The sequence below is a fragment of the Gymnogyps californianus genome, chromosome 22, assembly GCF_018139145.2.
Source record: "Gymnogyps californianus isolate 813 chromosome 22, ASM1813914v2, whole genome shotgun sequence".
Taxonomy (NCBI): domain Eukaryota; kingdom Metazoa; phylum Chordata; class Aves; order Accipitriformes; family Cathartidae; genus Gymnogyps; species Gymnogyps californianus.
The window spans coordinates 1799189-1816086 of NC_059492.1; the positions used below are offsets into that span (position 1 = coordinate 1799189).

The window sequence follows — 16898 nt, forward strand, 5'->3', positions numbered from 1 at the left end:
ATCAAACCCCACTGAGAAAGTCCTTCAGCACTGGCATCTCCATGGACCAGCTCCAGCCCACGGGGGTCTGTGTGCCCCCGGCCACCATCCCAGCCTGCCTGCCCCAGGGCTGCCGCCGGGCTTCTGCAGAGAGTCAGGGCAGGGATGGATCCATCCAGGAGCTGAGCAGTTTCCCATCTGGGTAAGCATCTCCCTGCCCCAGGGCTGCCATGGCTGCAGGAGGTTTTATGCGTGGTGAAGCAGCGAGTCTGCACTTGACAGGGGTTTCTCTGAGCATATGTGAGCCAGGCTGGCGGGATGGAGAAGGTGACCGAAAGGGGTGACAGCAGGGTGGGGAACAGCAGCAGGACATCGTGTCCCAGCGAGGACCAGTGGGACAGCCCCGCTGCACCCCAGAGAGCCGGTCACATCCCCCAGGGCCGCGGCTCACCCTCCCGCTGACCGAGCTGCAAACAAGAAGACAAGACTCTTTTTTTTTTTCCTTTTTTTTTAAAGACCAGTTTTGGGGTTTTTTATCCCTGAAAAACGCCTGCAAAGCTGCAGCAACTTGTGTGTGTTACAGGAGCATGTGTTGGAATGAGGTTAGCCGGGGCGAGGCTGCTCTGCTGCCTTAGGGAGCTGCTGGAGATACAGTCTGTTCCCACTCACATCGGCGGATATTTATAGATACAGATGTTTCTCTAGCAGCAGGGTTCAAGCATGATTTTTTTTTTTTTTTTTTAATACTCCCTGTCTTCCTTCGCATCCCTCTTTTGCTCTTCAAAGCAACACTCAAGGTAGAGAAAGCAGCTCCAGAAACCAGCGGGGAGGCAGAGGAGTCACCCCCCGCTCCGCGGTTGTAGAAATAAAGCGTTTGAGTGGGCTGAGGTGCCCCTGTGTCCCCGTGCAAGGCTGGGGGCACCTTCTCAGAAACCCACAAACTGCCACCCTGGGACCACAGCTGGCAGCCGGCCCGGGTCAGAGCGGGCTCTGCCTCACGGCACTGCAGCTGGAGAGCACCCAAGGGAGCGATATCAGCCCCGTCTCACCGGGTGGAAACCACAGGGAGCGATTCTCCGAAGGCAGGGAGGGGGCTGAACGCGGGGCCAGGTCCCCTGGAGCACCCCCAGTGCCTCCCCCAGCAGCAAACCTCCCCACGCGTCGGACCAGGGGATGCTTGGTCCATGCATCTGCAAAACAAAACGGGGATATTGGGGGCTAACTGGTGCTGGGCCGTTTGCTCCCCACTGCAGCAGGTTTTTTCCCCTCTGAGGGGTCCCTCTCACCCCTTCCCCAGGACAGGGCTCAGCCCTGACGCCTGCCCATTGCCACAGGGCTCCGCTGGGCTCAGACACACACCGAGGAGTCCTCGCAGATGATGCTTGCCCACAAGCCCAGCCCAGCAGCTGTGATTTCACAGCCCAGCTCAGCTTATTCCTCCTGCTGCTTTAACCCCACCGGCTCCCCAGAGCCTTCCTAGCCCAAGGAAGGTTGGTTGAACATCTTGGGAAAGAGAAAAGACCCACTGAAATAAATCCGTGCCCCGGGGGGGACAGCGTTGGGCGATGCTGCCTCTGCCTCTGGGCATTATCGTTGGAGGCTGGGCAATGGCTTTGCTCCACAATTAATTATACATGCTCTGTGGTCTGTCTGGGAGGCATTAATGGCTCCAGATGCGGATCATGGGGCTCTGCGTGGCACTGCAAACATGCTGGAAGTCCAATTTGGATTTCCCTGGGTGCCTTATTTAAATGAATTATGTAAACGCTTTCCCCTCCTCTTCTGAGCAAAAGCCAGTCCGGCTGCTGCCCGATGTGTTAATCCCATGAATAAAATAAAAAACAAGGGAGACCATGCATTAAAGAGAATAAAACGGTGCTGTGGAGCCCGTGGCAGCGCTGGCAGCGCCTGGGGGCCGGGGCGGGCAGGGGAGCGGTTTGGGACTGCGGCTGCCCCCGTCACCCTGGACCTGGGCGTTGCTGGGAGGGGGTGTCCCCTCTCTGCGCGGTCCTAAACCCCTTGATGACCCGAGCAGCTCCAGGAGGGTACCGTCCCCATCCCTGGGCTTAAATTCAGTTGAATTTGGCAACGCAGTGATCACAGTTACCTTTTGTAAAGCAAACTGCTGAGTGACTTGGCCCGGGTTCCCCAATTTCCCACGTTGCCCTTATTTCCCCCCCATATCCATCATGCTGAGGTGTCCCCCCCATTAATTAGCGCAATTAAAGCCATATCAGTAGACAGTGCCGGTGCCGGCGTGTGGATTTCCAGGCACGTGCATGGTCTGATCCCGCTCTCCAGGCTGGGACTGCGACTCGGGGAGGGACAGGCAGGGAGGGGACCCAACCCGGGGCTGCGTTGTCTGCTGAGTGAAAGACGGCAGATGTTCGCTGATGAATTATTCACCCAGAAAATTAGAATGAAAAGGGCCACTCCACTTCTGAAACAAGGTGGCTGCAAGTGCCACGGGCTGGCCTGCGCCCACAAACGCACCATTTACTGATGCCACCCGGATCTGGAGGCCGAAGATGCTACCTAAACCGGGCACACCTTGGAGAGAGCCTGTAGCTCGTCATCACTAGCAAGGCTGGAGCAACCAGACCCTGCCGTCTATTTCTTAAATACCCAGCTGGCCTCCCAAAAGGATAGCTGCTGCTGCAGGGCGTACGCACAGCACGGGGACGTTTCCCTTTGGAAGTGACAAATCACCAAAATCAGGAAGTTTTTAGGCCCTCGCTGACTCTGTGCCGGTTGTGCCCCCACCACGTCCGCCAGCTCTCCTTGGTGCATCCCTTTTCCATCAGACCCGTGAAGCAAAGCCACGGCCGCGGAATCCCGGGGGTAATTCAGGGCTGTGCGGCAGCGTGTGCCTCTTGGGTTGTCACCCTGAGCTGGAGGGTGATGGCCTCCACGGGATGCTCCCTGCAGCCTCTCCCATGCGCTCGGGTGAGCTCAGCGGCGATGCCCAGCTGGCAGAGGGCTGCTTCCCATCCTCCCTGCCTGCGGACGACAGGATATTTGGACTCAGAAATGGATCTTACTTGCTAACAAGCAAATGCAGAACAGCCACAACTCTCCGTTCCCATGACAAGCACTGGGAGGGCCCGGACTGAATTCAGCATCTCTGCCCGTGAGCCTCGCTCACGTTGTGCTTAGGCCTGGGGGGTTTTTTTGCCATCAATCCATCTTTTTTTTTTTTATTTATTTGCATTAAAATATACAGCTAGGGCTTGCAATAGCAGCCAGGCTTCCCTGTGGCTTGAACTCCTGCTTGGGGTGCTCTGCGGCTGGACAAACGTGGATAGATCAATACAGTTGGATGGGACAGTCGCATCATACAGGCAATAGCCCACCACGGGGAGGTTTTTCTCCGCTGAGACCCAAAATCAAAGGATGCCGGAGGCGGCGTGGCTTGGCAGCTGTAGCGGCACAGCCAGAGTCACCCCGAGTTGCCCTGCCTCAGTTTCCTTAGTTGTTTTGGGGGTGCAATGATCATTACCTTGAGGTGTATTTGCTAGCGGTTTGAAACGTCTCCCAAAGAAAACAGCGAGCCAAGATTATTCTTATTTCTTACTTAAATAAATAATGGATAGGAGGCATGACATGAAAATAAATCCTGTAGCGGACCCTTGTGCAATCCAGACCTTCCCAAGTCACACCAGGGAATGAGAACGTTGCCACTCGCTGTCGGGTTGTTCCAGCAGCGTCACCCCGGAGCTGTGTGGATACAGCCGGGGAGCCAAAGGAAAGAACAAGGGCCTCTTCTTTCAGAGCAAATCCCAGGGACCGGGCATTTTGGTGGAAGCCGGAGACTTGCTGCTGGCTCAGCTGGAGACTTGTCCTGCGTGGGGCACCCCGTCGCTGCGTCACCTCCACCTCCTGCTATGTCCCTGCCGGAACGAGAGCGGGCAGTGCCGGCTCTACGGAGCCGTCCTCATCCCCGCAGAGGCTCCCTGGCCAAGGCTGCCATTCGGGAGCCGAGGGCACGTTTTCACGCAGCCAGCGCCTCGGGTTTATCTCCCGTTGACTTGCTCCGGTTGGGCATTTCACGGGGAGCTGCCTGCAGACGAGGCACCACGGCCGGCAGCGACAGCCCGGGGAAGGGCCGCAGCAGGCGCCGTGTTTTTCCGCTCTCCTGAACGGTGGGAGATGCCAAGGGTGACGCTCGTCAGGACAACGGTTTGAGCGTGTCCCCGCAGGCCCGGGGGACCGCGCCGCGCTGGCAGCCATCGCTCGCCCCGGGTGCCCCAGGGGCCGCTCAGCCTCCGCCGCGCTGCTGCTGCTGCTGCTGCTCCGCACGGCCGGTCTGCGGCGGGGGCCCCGGCCTGTCCCCCACCCGCGTGGCGCGGGCTGGAGCGGCAGAGGCGGGGGGCACCCATGAACGTGCCGCTGGCAGCACAGCCGCCCCCCCCGGCTCCTGCCCGGGCCACGCGCCCGGCACTGCGCACACAGCCCGGCCCGGACCAGGCTGCCCGCCCCCGCACCGCACGGCCTGCAGCGGGGCGTCAGCAGGGGGCAGGGGGAAGGGGGTAGAGGGCAGAGGGCAGAGGGCAGGGGGCAGAGAGCAGGGGCAGGGGCAGAGGGCAGGGGGAAGGGGGCAGAGGGCAGGGGCAGAGGGTGGAGGGCAGGGGGCAGAGGGCAGGGGGTAGAGGGCAGGGGGCAGAGGGAAGAGGGCAGGGGGCAGAGGGCAGGGGCAGAGGGCAGGGGGAAGGGGCAGAGGGCAGGGGGCAGAGGGTGGAGGGAAGGGGGCAGAGGGCAGGGGGAAGGGGGCAGAGGGTAGAGGGCAGGGGGCAGGGGGTAGAGGGCAGAGGGCAGGGGTAGAGGGCAGGGGGCAGAGGGAAGAGGGCAGGGGGCAGAGGGCAGGGGCAGGGGGTAGAGGGCAGGGGGCAGAGGGTAGAGGGCAGGGGCAGAGGGAAGGGGGCAGAGGGTAGAGGGCGGGGGTAGATGGCAGGGGGTAGAGGGCAGAGGGCAGAGGGTAGGGGGCAGAGGGTAGAGGGCAGGGGGCAGAGGGAAGGGAGCAGGGGGCAGAGGGCAGGGGGTAGAGGGCAGAGGGCAGGGGGAAGGGGGCAGAGGGTAGAGGGCAGGGGGCAGGGGGTAGAGGGCAGGAGGTAGAGGGCAGGGGGCAGAGGGTAGAGGGCAGGGGCAGACGACAGGGGACAGAGGACAGGGGGCAGAGGGCAGAGGGCAGGATGAAGGGGGCAGGGGGCGGGGTCCGTGCCGCAGCGCGGGCTGCCAGCGCCCCCTCGTGGCTGAGCGCCGGCCCCGGGCTGAGCCGCCCCGCCCCGCCCCGCCCCGCCCCGCTCGGCCCCGGCCCCGCCCCGCTCAGCCCCGCCCCGCCCGCTCCCGCCGCCTCCGCGCTGCCCGGGGGGGGCCCTGCCCGCCCCCACCCCCCCACCCCCCGCCCGCCCCCCCCGGTGCCGCTCCGTCCGCCCCACCACGCTGCGCACCCCGCGTTGCGCTCGCCGCTTTGCTTACCGCCGCCACCGGCCCCGCAAGCACCGTGCCCTCCTCCCGCAGCCGCCCGCCGGGTGCCGCAGGCCGGCAGCGGGGCCCGGGGCCCCAAGCCTCCGTGCCCCATAGCGATGCCACCCCTGCCTGCACCCACGGGGCGGCCAGCTGCGCCCTCACCCCGGCGTTAGGCCTGTCCAGTGCGTCCCCTTCCTCCAGCCCCCCAGCACACACGTCAGGAAAGAGCCCCGGAGGACAAATCCGCCAGGTTTATTCCAAACGAGACTTTATTACCGAGGCAAGGCGCTGGGGCCAGGCCAGCGCAGCCTGCGGGAAACCCGACCTGTGTCCCAGCCAGCCCCAGGGACCCGTCCTTCCGCGGGGACGGCTGGGCAGGAGAGCCCTCGAGGAGCTGGGGCCGCCACCGAGGCTGGGGGGGATGCAGCGGGACGTCCGCCTCCGGCCACAAATCCCCGAGATTCGTTTTCCTCCAGGCTGTTTGGGGAGGCAACACCGGCTGAGTCCTTGGGTGCTGGCACACGGCCGGTCCCCAGAGCCCCTCCAAAAGGCACCACAGTCCTGGGGCACCAAGCGAGGTAACAGCAGCTGGTGAAAACCAAACCCTCCCAAGGCAAGGCAGCGGACTCCGCTAGAAGAAGAGGGTATGGAGGCACTGCCGAAGGCACTGGACAAACATGGAGACGATAAGAGCTTTAAAAACATCCTCAAGTCTTTCTCAGCCCTTGCTGATTTTCCCTGCTTGGCACTTCATCCCTTTCAAATTAAAACAGAAGACCTGCAAGAAGGCACAACCCAGCAGCTGCTCCTGCATGCAGAACCCGAGGCTAAGGCAGAGCCGGGGCCGTCCCCGGCCTCGAGGGACAAGGCCACAATGGCTCCGACCTGGCAGCAGGATGCCCGGGGCCACCTTAGCTGAAGTCCCGGTCTGGCAGCACCAGCGGAGCCACCAACGTCCAGAGGTAGAGCAGGAGCCCGGCCCAGCTGGAGCAGATCTTCACCCACACGGCCGTCCAGGGGCTCGTCAGCACCCGCAAGCTCTCGTCCGGCCTGAAATGGCAAACAAGCGGGCGGCACCCATCACTCTGCTGCGCCCGCGGGGTGGCATCCCCCTGCGCGCCCCGAGCACAGCGGGCAGCAGCCGCACTGGGGAGGGATGGAGGCTGCGAGCACCGAGCCATGGGTGCAATGCCAAGAGCATGGAGGAGAGAGCGGAGGAGCCCCGTGCCTGCAGCCACGCAGCTCCCTGCAGCCATGCAGCTCCCCGCAGCCACTCAGCTCCCCGCAGCTCGCCCAGGGGATGTGATCCCACCGCTGCAGCCTGCAGCACCCCAGGGGCTGGGTCCCTGCTCCCCGCGCATCCCAAGGGATCCCGGGCTGCAGCAGAGGATGCTGCAGCAAGGAGCTGCTGAGCCCAGGCACAACCTGCCATAGGCAGCCCTACGCGACCTAAAAATAATTAACGCTGATAAGGGTGCGTGTTAACTGGGCTCACACACAGCTGCATCTCAGCAAACAGCTCTGCCCAGCGCAAGAGCAGGGAGGACACCAGGAGAAGGGGACGCAGAGGAAGGGGGACAGTCCCCGGTCCCCGCAGGAGCTCTGCCCACCTGTACCAGTTGGTGAGGGTCATCATGATGTAGAGGGCGGCGAGGAGGAGGCAGAGGTGGAAGAAGGTGTAGTTGTAGGACACACCGTCCTGCTCGTTGTCGTAGGCGCGGTGCAGCCCGCTCTCCATGGCCGCCGCCTCGCCGCCCGCCCCCGCCGCGCTTTCCTCCGTCAGCATCAGCTTGTTGACCTGTGGGTGGTCCGAGGAGCGGACGCTGCAGGCAGAGGGACAGCAGGCTCAGGGCTGCCTGCTCGCTGCCTCCTCGGCTGCCCCCCAGCCCAAGCTCAGCCCCCATGCCCGCCCGCCTTGGGATGCCCTGCAGGGCCGACCCCGGGACAGGCAGGGCAGTTTGGGGGATGCAGCTTGTGTGGAAACCCTAAAAGCTGCACCCACGACCCCTCAGGGCAGCCGGCCTGTGTCCCTGGGGACTGGGACGGCTTTGCAAGAGGCACTTAGTGACAAAAACCCTGGAGCAACCTGCGACCTCCCCTCCAGCATCGTCTTTCCCTAAAAGCCTCCCGCTGCCTCCCTGCTCCGGGCAGGCAGAGGGACGGTGCAGTCCCTGGGGACACGAGCCAAGTCCTCACCTGATGAAGAGGGTGCAGAGGATGAAGATGATCAGCCCCACAATGCTCGGGGCGTCCCACCAGGTTGTCAGCGGCTGGGTGGCCGTCGCCGAGCCGGTGCTGTTCCTCACCAGCAGTGTGGGGTTACAGGTCTGGGCTGGGGGGGACACATAGGGGGTTCAGCACCTTTCCCCAACCCCCAGAGACCCAGGGGGCAAAGCACCCACCCCAGTGTGTGGTCCTGCCCTGTGCCCCCCCTCCCGAACCCAAGGCCGCATCCTGCTTACTTGGTACGTTGGCCAGGGCGGACCAGGTGACATAGATGGTGTAGAGGGTGATGAGGGACGCCTGCAGCAGCCCGGAGTGTGGCTGAGCATCCTGCAAACGCAACGGCGGGTGCTCAGGTCTGGTCCTGTACCCCGCGGTGACATGGCCACCGGCCTCCCAGGTGCCCGCCGCTGCCTCACCTGGATCTTGGGCAGTATGGACACAGCAGAGAGGATGAGGCAGAGGATGAAGTTGATGCTGATGAGGACCTTGCCCTCCGTGCAGCCCTCGGGCTTGGTGTAGTAGACATAGAGCAGCACTATGGCCGCAATGGAGGTGGCGTAGAAGATGAAGGTGACGATGCAAAGGGCTGGGGGAGAAAGCAAAAAGGAAAGAGGCTGGAGCAGAGCCCCGAGTCCCCGCCAGCTCAGTGTCACCCATCCCCAGGATGAGCTTCCCCATCCCTAAACCCTCCGTGGTGCCAGCCGTACCGACCTGCGTACCAGCCCTTGGCGTTGCCCTCGCCCGCGTTGCGCAGCCACAGCTGGCTCCAGGAGTGGGCAAAGTCGATGAGGAGGACGAGCTGGATGAGGATGAAGAGGAAGGAGCCGACCACACCAAAGTAAAACCAGACTTGAGGGGAAGAGAAAAACCAGTTAAGAGCAGGGAAAATGGGAATCTGGCAATGGCAGGGGCACACGGCAGCAGGGATGCCAGCTCCAGCCCCGGGTTTGATCCTGTGCTGAGGGTTAACCCAGAGACGCAGAGGATGGCGCGGGCAGCTCCTCACCTGAGGTGAAGGCACCGTCGGGGATGTAGAAGGCCCCCACTGTGATCCCCACCAGCACCAGGAACTTGAAGAACCAGAAGCTGCGGGAGGAGAGAGGAGGCATGGTCTGCAAGCCGGAACCCGGTGGGGAAGGCGGGGGTCTGCCCCCACACCAGCATCCCCCACCCAGGGACAAACGCTCACCCATTCTGCACGGCGGCTCGCGGGTCCTTGCTGCTGCGCACGCACACCATGATCACGGCGAAGAGGAAGAAGAAGGCGGCCATGGCGAAGCCCATGCGGTACACGGCTTTGTGGCCCAGGAAGCTGCCGCAGTTGACGTGGGTCTGGACCCCCAGGACCGACCCGCTGCCTTCACAGAAGCCGGGGAGCTGCAAAGGCGACGGGAGGGTGAACATCACCCTGGCATCCCGCACCCACCACAAGGCCTGCTGCCACCAAAGATGGGCCAGCCCAGGACTGCTCCAATGCCACCTGTAAAGCAAGCGGTTGGCCTGCTTGGGGACAGCGGTGGGGTGACACAGCTAAAGCCACCCTGCAGGTCAGTGGAAAGCTGGGATGAAACCAGCATTTCCCAAAAAGCCTAGCCCAGCCTTCGCATTAGCTCAGCTGCAGACCTCAGCTCCCTGCATCTGAAGTCCCACCTCCATGACTTGTGTGTCACTTGGCCAGTGGAACCCCAAAAACGGGATGTAGGAAACTTTCCTGGGAGACATCTGGGAAAACTAGATAATGCATGAAATTATCTCACTGCATTCTCCCCTCTGTGGAAAACCGGGGTTAATAACACCCTCTCCCAGTGAGATGCTCAGAAAAAAAGGTACAGAAGCAGCATCATGCCCCAAAAATTCACCTTCTGATTCAGCCTCACGTACCCACCACAACCTAAACCTCTTCCCCGCGGTGACCAAGCCCAGCCACCTCCGGGAGTTATTTACCTTGTGCAGCTCCTTCTCCACGCCGGGGATTATCATAATGATGGACACGAGGGTGCCGAGGAAGAGGAAGAAGGTGAAGAGGAGGCGGGAGACGGTGGAGTTCTTGGCCGAGGGGCAGCAGCCACAGAGCAGGCATGGCGCGGAGCCGCAGAGACAGGACACCTGCAACAAGAGCATCCCCGTGTCAGAGGGGTCGAAATTGGCCCCAAAACACGTGCCCAGGTCGAACTGTAGGATCTGTCGGGGAATTCACACCGCTGTGCCAGGGGCTTTGCTTAGAGCTTCTCGCCAGCCAGCATCACAACCCGCACCCCGCGGGACCTCACGGAAACGGCCCCAAATCCCCCCCAAAAAGTTGCTGAAAACCAAAAGAGCCACGGGAATGGGTTCACTGCAATAACCAACCAACTGGGAAAATGACACCAAGAGTCCTGGAGACACCCTCAGCTTCTTTTTTGCTCCCCAGCAACTGCATGCAAAAAAAGGCTCCAGCCCAAACAAAGCACTGCCCTGCAGGAGCCTCCTTTTTTTACCAAATAAAATGAGTTTGGAAAATAATTTAAGGCTGCTTTTTCAATCTAATACAGGATGGGGAAAACATCGGTATCAGTGTCATGGGGAAACATGTTCTGCCATCCTTCCTCCTCCCCAAAGGTCATTTTACAGGTGGGGAAACTGAGGCACAGCATCCCTCGGAGTCCACGGTGGGTCCTGGCTTCCCAAATCCAGCATCGGCAGCGCTGCCGGGTGCACCCTCGCTCCAGGGGCTCCCATTGCCGTGCCAGAGCTGGGTGCAGAGCGGGGAACCAGGGAAATCCCAGCTTAATGAAAGCCAACCGTACCACCTAGCAAAACATTGGCGGGGGTTTCCTGCACAAGGATTGCGCAGAATAAGCCTTGCAGGGAGAAAAAGGAATTTTTTATTAAACTGTATTCTTAGACTTCCCTGGCTCCGGCAAGCCATCGCTAGAGGAGCGTTAGGGAGATGCTGTTTGCATCCCACCAGTGGGGCTGGGCTGGGCTGAGTTGAGTTTTGCTGCTCCGGTATACACTGTTCTCACCAGTTTGTCCGACAATTTGGATATTTACCCACCTATTTAGGACCCACAAGGTTTGGGATTGCCTCAGTCATTTGCCTTAGAGGAAGAACAGCTACAGGGGTTTTGCATAACAGGTTTTAAAGCCCATGATGGGGCAGGAATGCAGGACACGGCCCTGACTGTGGCATCCCTGATCCGGATGGGGAAGATTTTCAGCCTCTTAATCACCCGCACCAGCCCGGGATCTCCCCGCTCGCTGCCACATCCTGAAACCCCTATTTTCCCAAAAGAGGATGAAGTTGGAGAATAAATAGGGCATTTTCAGGCAAGAGAATGGAAGAAGCTTTTTGGGATGGCCTGTCACTGCTGGGTCACTAATCCACTATGTCATGTGAGCAGAAGGTCCCATGTTAAATATTTGGGGAAAAAACAGAGGAATAAGGTGTCTCTCAGGTTTGCATTGAAGATGCTGCACTCTCGGGAATTATCGGGGTTCGCTGGGGAAGTCAAAACAACTTCTCGCATCAAGGCAAAGCAGGTGGCCATGCCCTCCTGGCCGCTGAACCAGGAGCCGGCGTTGACCCCGTGTAAATGAACAGATGGACCAAAGTGCTAAATAAAACCTCAAAGGACCCAAAAACTAAATTAAAACTGAATTCCCAACTCTGCCCCACTCCCCATGGCGTGAGCAGGAACAGCGGAGCTCTCGGGACAGACAGCCCAAGCAATGCAACAGCAAAATACACCCCAAGTCCTCTACAACAGGGAAACTTCAGGCTATTTCTTTTTTTTTTTAAATGCCTCACGGAAGCCATCACAAGCCCACAGCCTCCCCAGCCCACGCAGCGGCCCAGGGAGCAATGAGAAATCCCCACGTAGGTGCTAGCAAGCTTCCAGCTGCAGGTATTGCCTGGAGACCAACGGGAATTCAATATTTGGAGTTTGTTTAAAATACTACTGCTTCGCTTTCCAAATATTTTTCTCTAGCTATAATGCATTCCCAAATCCACTTATTTCAAAATTTACAGCATTGGGCGTTTCTAACTCCTGTATCAGAGCCAGCTTCTTCCTAGGAAATGCTGTGACTATCTCTGGTCCTCAGCAAACTACTTTCCCTCTATTTATAAGCTAACTTCTTTGATTTATTTTGCTTTCGACACTTCATTTCTTCCCTTTGAACAGCTCTTCCTCTCCTGCACTTGAGACACATCAGCCGGCCAGATGCACTTGCAAGCAGGAGAAGGGTTCAGCTCTCCCACTATTAAGGGATGCGCACGTGTTGTGTGTTTATTATGGCTATGTACTTCCTAATTATGCCCAGCAATCAATATTAATTAAATATCGCTCAGTATCAACTCAACTGTACATTTCTCATTGCTAAAATTAGTGTAAAAAATGGACGTGGCAGAAAAGAAAACCAGATGGTGAGCTGCTGTGTGAGCAGGACATCAAACCCGCAGCTCCCTCATCAGGGATACTCACGGATGCTCATGAGCGATCACTTTGATGCCCCCAAATCACTAGAGGTGGCTTTGAATTTCTTTTTTAAACATAAGCATATCATTATTTGAGAAGAATCACCTCCTGCCTGATTTATGCCTCTTTACCCACATCCCAGCCCCATGTCCCAGCCCCACCGGAGGCTGTGTTGAGCTGGTGGTACCCATGGGAGCCGGGGCGGGTGAGAAAGCCCCTGCATCCCACGGGGACCCTCATCCCGCCTCTCCAGGAGCTGCTCAAGGGACATCACTTCATGTTTTCAACTTGAAAGCAGGAAAAAATGGCCTTCAATTAGAGATTGCTTCCTTTCAGGCTCATTAAATGCACCACTTGCACAAGAATGCATTTAAAATGTGCCAGCGTTACTGCATTTCCCCTTCAAATAAAAAAAAAAACATAGAGAACAACAACAAAAATCCCTTTTAAGGCAGAATTACTGCATTATTTGCCCTGACCTAGCAAAGCACCTTAGTGCAGCCTTAACTTGAAGCACATCAATACCTCCAGCTCCTCTCCTTTCAGTGCCAACTGAAACAAAAAGCACCAGTCCCAAAATCACTGAAACCGGCCTGGAAAATTGTGGGGTTTGTTGTTGTTTAGGAGGTCGTTGGATTTGGGGGTTCAGCCCCACGCCCAAGCATCACCGAAGACTTGAAGGAGGCACAGCCTTGGGTATGACGTTTTCCCTGGGGTCGGTGCGGGTGGAGGGGGGTGAAGGGGTGACCACAGGGCCATGATGGAGCTGGGCTGAAGGGAAACCCTTGCTCCACGTGCAGCCTCCAAACCCTGTGGCTGAGCTCTGGGAAAGCTGCAGGTGGATGAGGTAGTTTCTAGCATGAGGTTTTGGGGAGCCCGCAGCACCCTGGAGCCTGCTGGAGGTTCACTTTCAAGGACGACTCTTACAGGGCCAAGCTCCGTGGCCGTGTTTCAGGTTTTACGGCCTCTTGCAACCACGGGAAGGCAATCGCCGAGGTAACGGGGTACGGCAGCCCCGTCCCGCTGCCCTGCTTTGTGCGGCAGTAACGAGAGTCCCGCGTCACCAGGAGCCTTTTTTCACAGCTCCTGATGCCTTTCTTGGGTATCTCCCTCTAAGCACTTTTGCAAAGGAAGCAGATCCCTTGTGCCATGTGCTAACCTGACCTGCTGCCCTGGCACCTCTTGAATTCAGTCTTTTTCTTTAAAAAGCAAATGGGTTAAGAGCAAGGAAAATCCTCCCACGTTAAGGCAGCGCTGGACGCACTCTGATACACCTCCTTACTTTCAAAGACTCCCGTAAGTATGAACGTGGCCAACGGCCAAACAGCAGGATGGAAAAAGCCAGCCGGGGGAAGTGGCTGCAGCATGAGAGCGGTGGATTAATGAGGAAGCATTGGTTTTCAGCCGTTGCAGATGAAAGATTAATCTCTCCAGTTTCACTATCGACTTCCTCATTGAATCCAGCTCACCTCCAGCACAACTCGCACGTAAGGGCTGCTGTGCCTCCCCTGCCTGGTGACGGGGAGAGCGCGGCCGGAGCCGGACAAGCACCGTCCACCCAGTCCAACACAGGGAAATGGAACAACACAAACCCAGCTACACCAACCCAACAACACCAACCCAACAACACCCCAACAACACCAGTCCAACTACACCAACCCAACTACACCAGCTCAACCACATCAACCCAACTACACCAGCTCAACTACACCAGCCTAACAATGCCAGCCCAACAACACATCTTCTGCAAGCTGCCCTCACCCCACCAAACGCAGGGAGGCAGAGACTGAGTCAACCGAAAGCAATGCCGAGCAACCAGTCTTTATCTCCTGTTAAATTAATGACCTGGCTGGTTAATCAGTACCGAACCCACAGGGTCAGGCACAGGCTTGGGAGGCTGGTGGCCCTCACGTCTGGCAGGTGGCTTTGCATTGATACAACGAGGCTGATAGTCCCCACGAGGTACCCAAACCATGCCGGAAGGCTGCACGAGCCCCCAGGATTTGCTTTGGCTTGGGCAGGCTTCTGCTGGCAAACACCAACCCTGTCCCCCAAGGAAGGCAGCTCGAGACGACCCCACTGCTCACAGCAGCGGTGGGCAGAGTCTGGCAAATCGATGGAGGCAGAGAAAGGGAAATTTTTCTTGGGTGCTGCAAAGTTGCACTCGTAGAGTGCAAACTTGCAGAGTTTTAATGGGAAAGCGCTGAAGAGATGGCTTGGCAATCTGATGCTGCTTTGATTCAAATGATGCAGGCTGACCAGAAGGAGTTAGTTCAGATTTTCTTGTTAAAAATTAAAAAAAATACACAGATTGGGGGGTTTATTTGTTTTGGGTTTTTTTTTTTTTTCCATGTTGTGGTTTTTCAGTTCAGAACTGAGCTAAAACATCCCCTTAGTCAACCAGCTCCGCTGGAAGGAATAGGAGAATTAAACGTATATAGCAACTCTACGCTGTCACCACGGCCTGGGCCAGAATAGTTTTTGGGGGGAAAAAAATCCAGAATTAGGCCAGAAACCTCCCCAGCCGTGCTCCGGAGTAACTCCTGGCTTTTCCGATACCTGCCCATAAGGACGTGTGTTACCGATGGAGGCTTTGCAGACCGGCCTCCGTCCGATCTTAAGTTTCAAAAGCTCCCGTTCGTTAAACCTCCAAAACTTTGAGGTCAAGTTGCAAAACCGGCCCTGTTTCCAGGTTTCCAGGCCGGTGGTTCCTGGGTTGGTTTCGCAGCCCTGCCGTGGCCCCGTGCCCGCAGGTGAGGCAATGCCAGGAAAGGCAATGCCAGCCGTGGGCAGCTGCCTGCGTCACTAGCCACGGCACCCTGAAGCACACACCCTGCGTCACCGGGCACGGCAACCCGAATCACGCACCCTGCACCCGTCCTGGGCCGTGGCACCCCACACAAAGCCCCCCACTAGCGGACCTGCACCCCCCATCCCGGCTCCTTCTCTTACTCCATCCCCAGCCCCCCACTTTGGGGCTCGGCAGTGAGAACCAGGCAGGACCCCTGGCCCCTCAGCATCGCATGGGTGCAGCAGGACTGGACCCCCCCAGTGTATCAGGGCAGGGGGGCCAGGACCCCCCCACTCCCTCAGGTGCAGCAGGGCATCACTCCTCCGGCTTCCCACATCCCCCAAGTGCACCGGGGTGCACCACCCCAGGTGCCCTCAGACTCCACGTCCCCCTCGACCATGGCGTTCACGAGCCCCAGAGAACTCTGGGGTGAACCCTCTGGGTCTCCCCTGGACACCCCCAGGTGCAGCGGGATGCCCTGCTCCGGGTGTCCCCTGCATCCCCCTAGGCACAGAGGGGTGCATCCTCCCGGGGGTCCCCTGCATCCCCCGCGTACAAAGGGGTGCAACCCCCCGGGGGTACCCAGCATCCCCCGCGTACAAAGGGTGCAACCCCCCGGGGGTACCCAGCATCCCCCCGGGTGCAGCGCGGCGCACCCTCCGAGCTTCCCTTGGAACCCCCCGCGTCTCCTCCGCCCCCCTGGCTCTACCGGGGCCCATCCCCGGGGTGTCCCTCAGACCTCCCCGGGCCTCCCCCAAACCCTCCTCCGGGCCCACAGCAGCAGCGTCCCCCCGCCCCCGGGCCGCGCCCGCCGCTGCGGCGCTCCCTTCCCGGTGCCCCCCCGCTCCACTCCCGATGCCCCCCCCCGCTCCCTCCCGGTGCCCCCCGCTCCCCTCCCGGTGCCCCCCCCCCCCGCTCCCTCCCGGTGCCCCCCGCTCCCCTCCCGGTGCCCCCCCCGCTCCCCTCCCGGTGCCCCCCCCCCCGCTCCCCTCCCGGTGCCCCCCCCCGCTCCCCTCCCGGTGCCCCGGCCGGGCGGGCACTCACGCAGCTGAGCAGGGAGCAGACGCCGAGACAGGCCCCCATAGTGCGGCCGCGGCTGCCGACGGCTCCCCGTTCCCCGCTCCCCGCTCCCCGCTCGCCGCCGCCGCCGCGCTGGCTCCGCCCGGGCCGGCCCCGGGGCGCCGAGCTCGGGGCGCGTCGCTCCCGCCGCGCCTCCCCGGGGCGGCCCCTGCGGCGGCGGCGGGGCGGTGGAGCAGCGCCGGGGCGCGTCCCTCCCGAGCGCAGGGGAGCCCCTTCATCCCCATCCTCCCCCCACCCCCCGGACCGGGAAGCGGCAGCCCCGGAGCCTCCTTCGCCGCTTACCGCCGAGGGGACCCCACCGACACCGTGAGCCCGGTCCGGAGCGGGGGCTCTGGGATGCCCCCCGGGCTGGGGAGGACGCCCGGGCCCACACTGCCGGGGCTCTCCCTCCCCTCGAAGCAGCCCGCGGGAAGGGGTCGGCTCCTCTGAAGGCAGCTCAGGGTGCCGAGGGGAATTTTGAGCGGGTTCGCTGTGAACTGGGTCCCCTGGGAAAGGCCGGGTCGGGTCCCCACCGACACCTGTCCCCGGAGCAGCTGACGATGCTGCGGGGAGCCGGGGGTCACCTGGCACCCGGCTCCAGGAAAGAAATTAATGAAGCCCTGTGATTTTTCACGGTTGAATGCTGCTTGTGCAGCCAGATGTGGCCTTGCTGAGAGCTGCCGAGGGGAGACATGGGGTCAGTGACTGTGCTTGAGGCCCAGGAAGAGCAGGCTGCTGGGCTACTCCTGGCCATCAAGTCCTACAAGTCCAGAACATCCACCAGCTCCAACACACGTACCAGCTCCAGTACACCACCCAGCTCCAGCACGCCTACCAGCTCCAGCACACCCACCAGCTCCAGCACACCCACCATCTCAGAATCACGGAATCCCAGAATGGTTGAGGCTGGCAGGGAC

At 60.1% G+C, this 16898-nt stretch overlaps 1 protein-coding gene across 1 annotated transcript; it reads right to left on the reverse strand.

Annotated features, from left to right (window-relative positions):
- Nucleotides 1–6289: 6289 nt before the first annotated feature.
- SERINC2 (serine incorporator 2) lies at nt 6290–16005 on the reverse strand. The gene is made up of 10 exons (XM_050909850.1): nt 15967–16005; nt 9616–9777; nt 8861–9048; nt 8678–8757; nt 8383–8520; nt 8088–8257; nt 7908–7998; nt 7642–7777; nt 7056–7268; nt 6290–6495 (listed from the first exon to the last, which is right to left on the reverse strand). Exons 1-10 carry the CDS (start codon nt 16003–16005, stop codon nt 6357–6359), a joined length of 1356 nt encoding a protein of 451 aa, XP_050765807.1. The 3' UTR covers nt 6290–6356.
- Between the last annotated feature and the right edge of the window lie 893 nt (nt 16006–16898).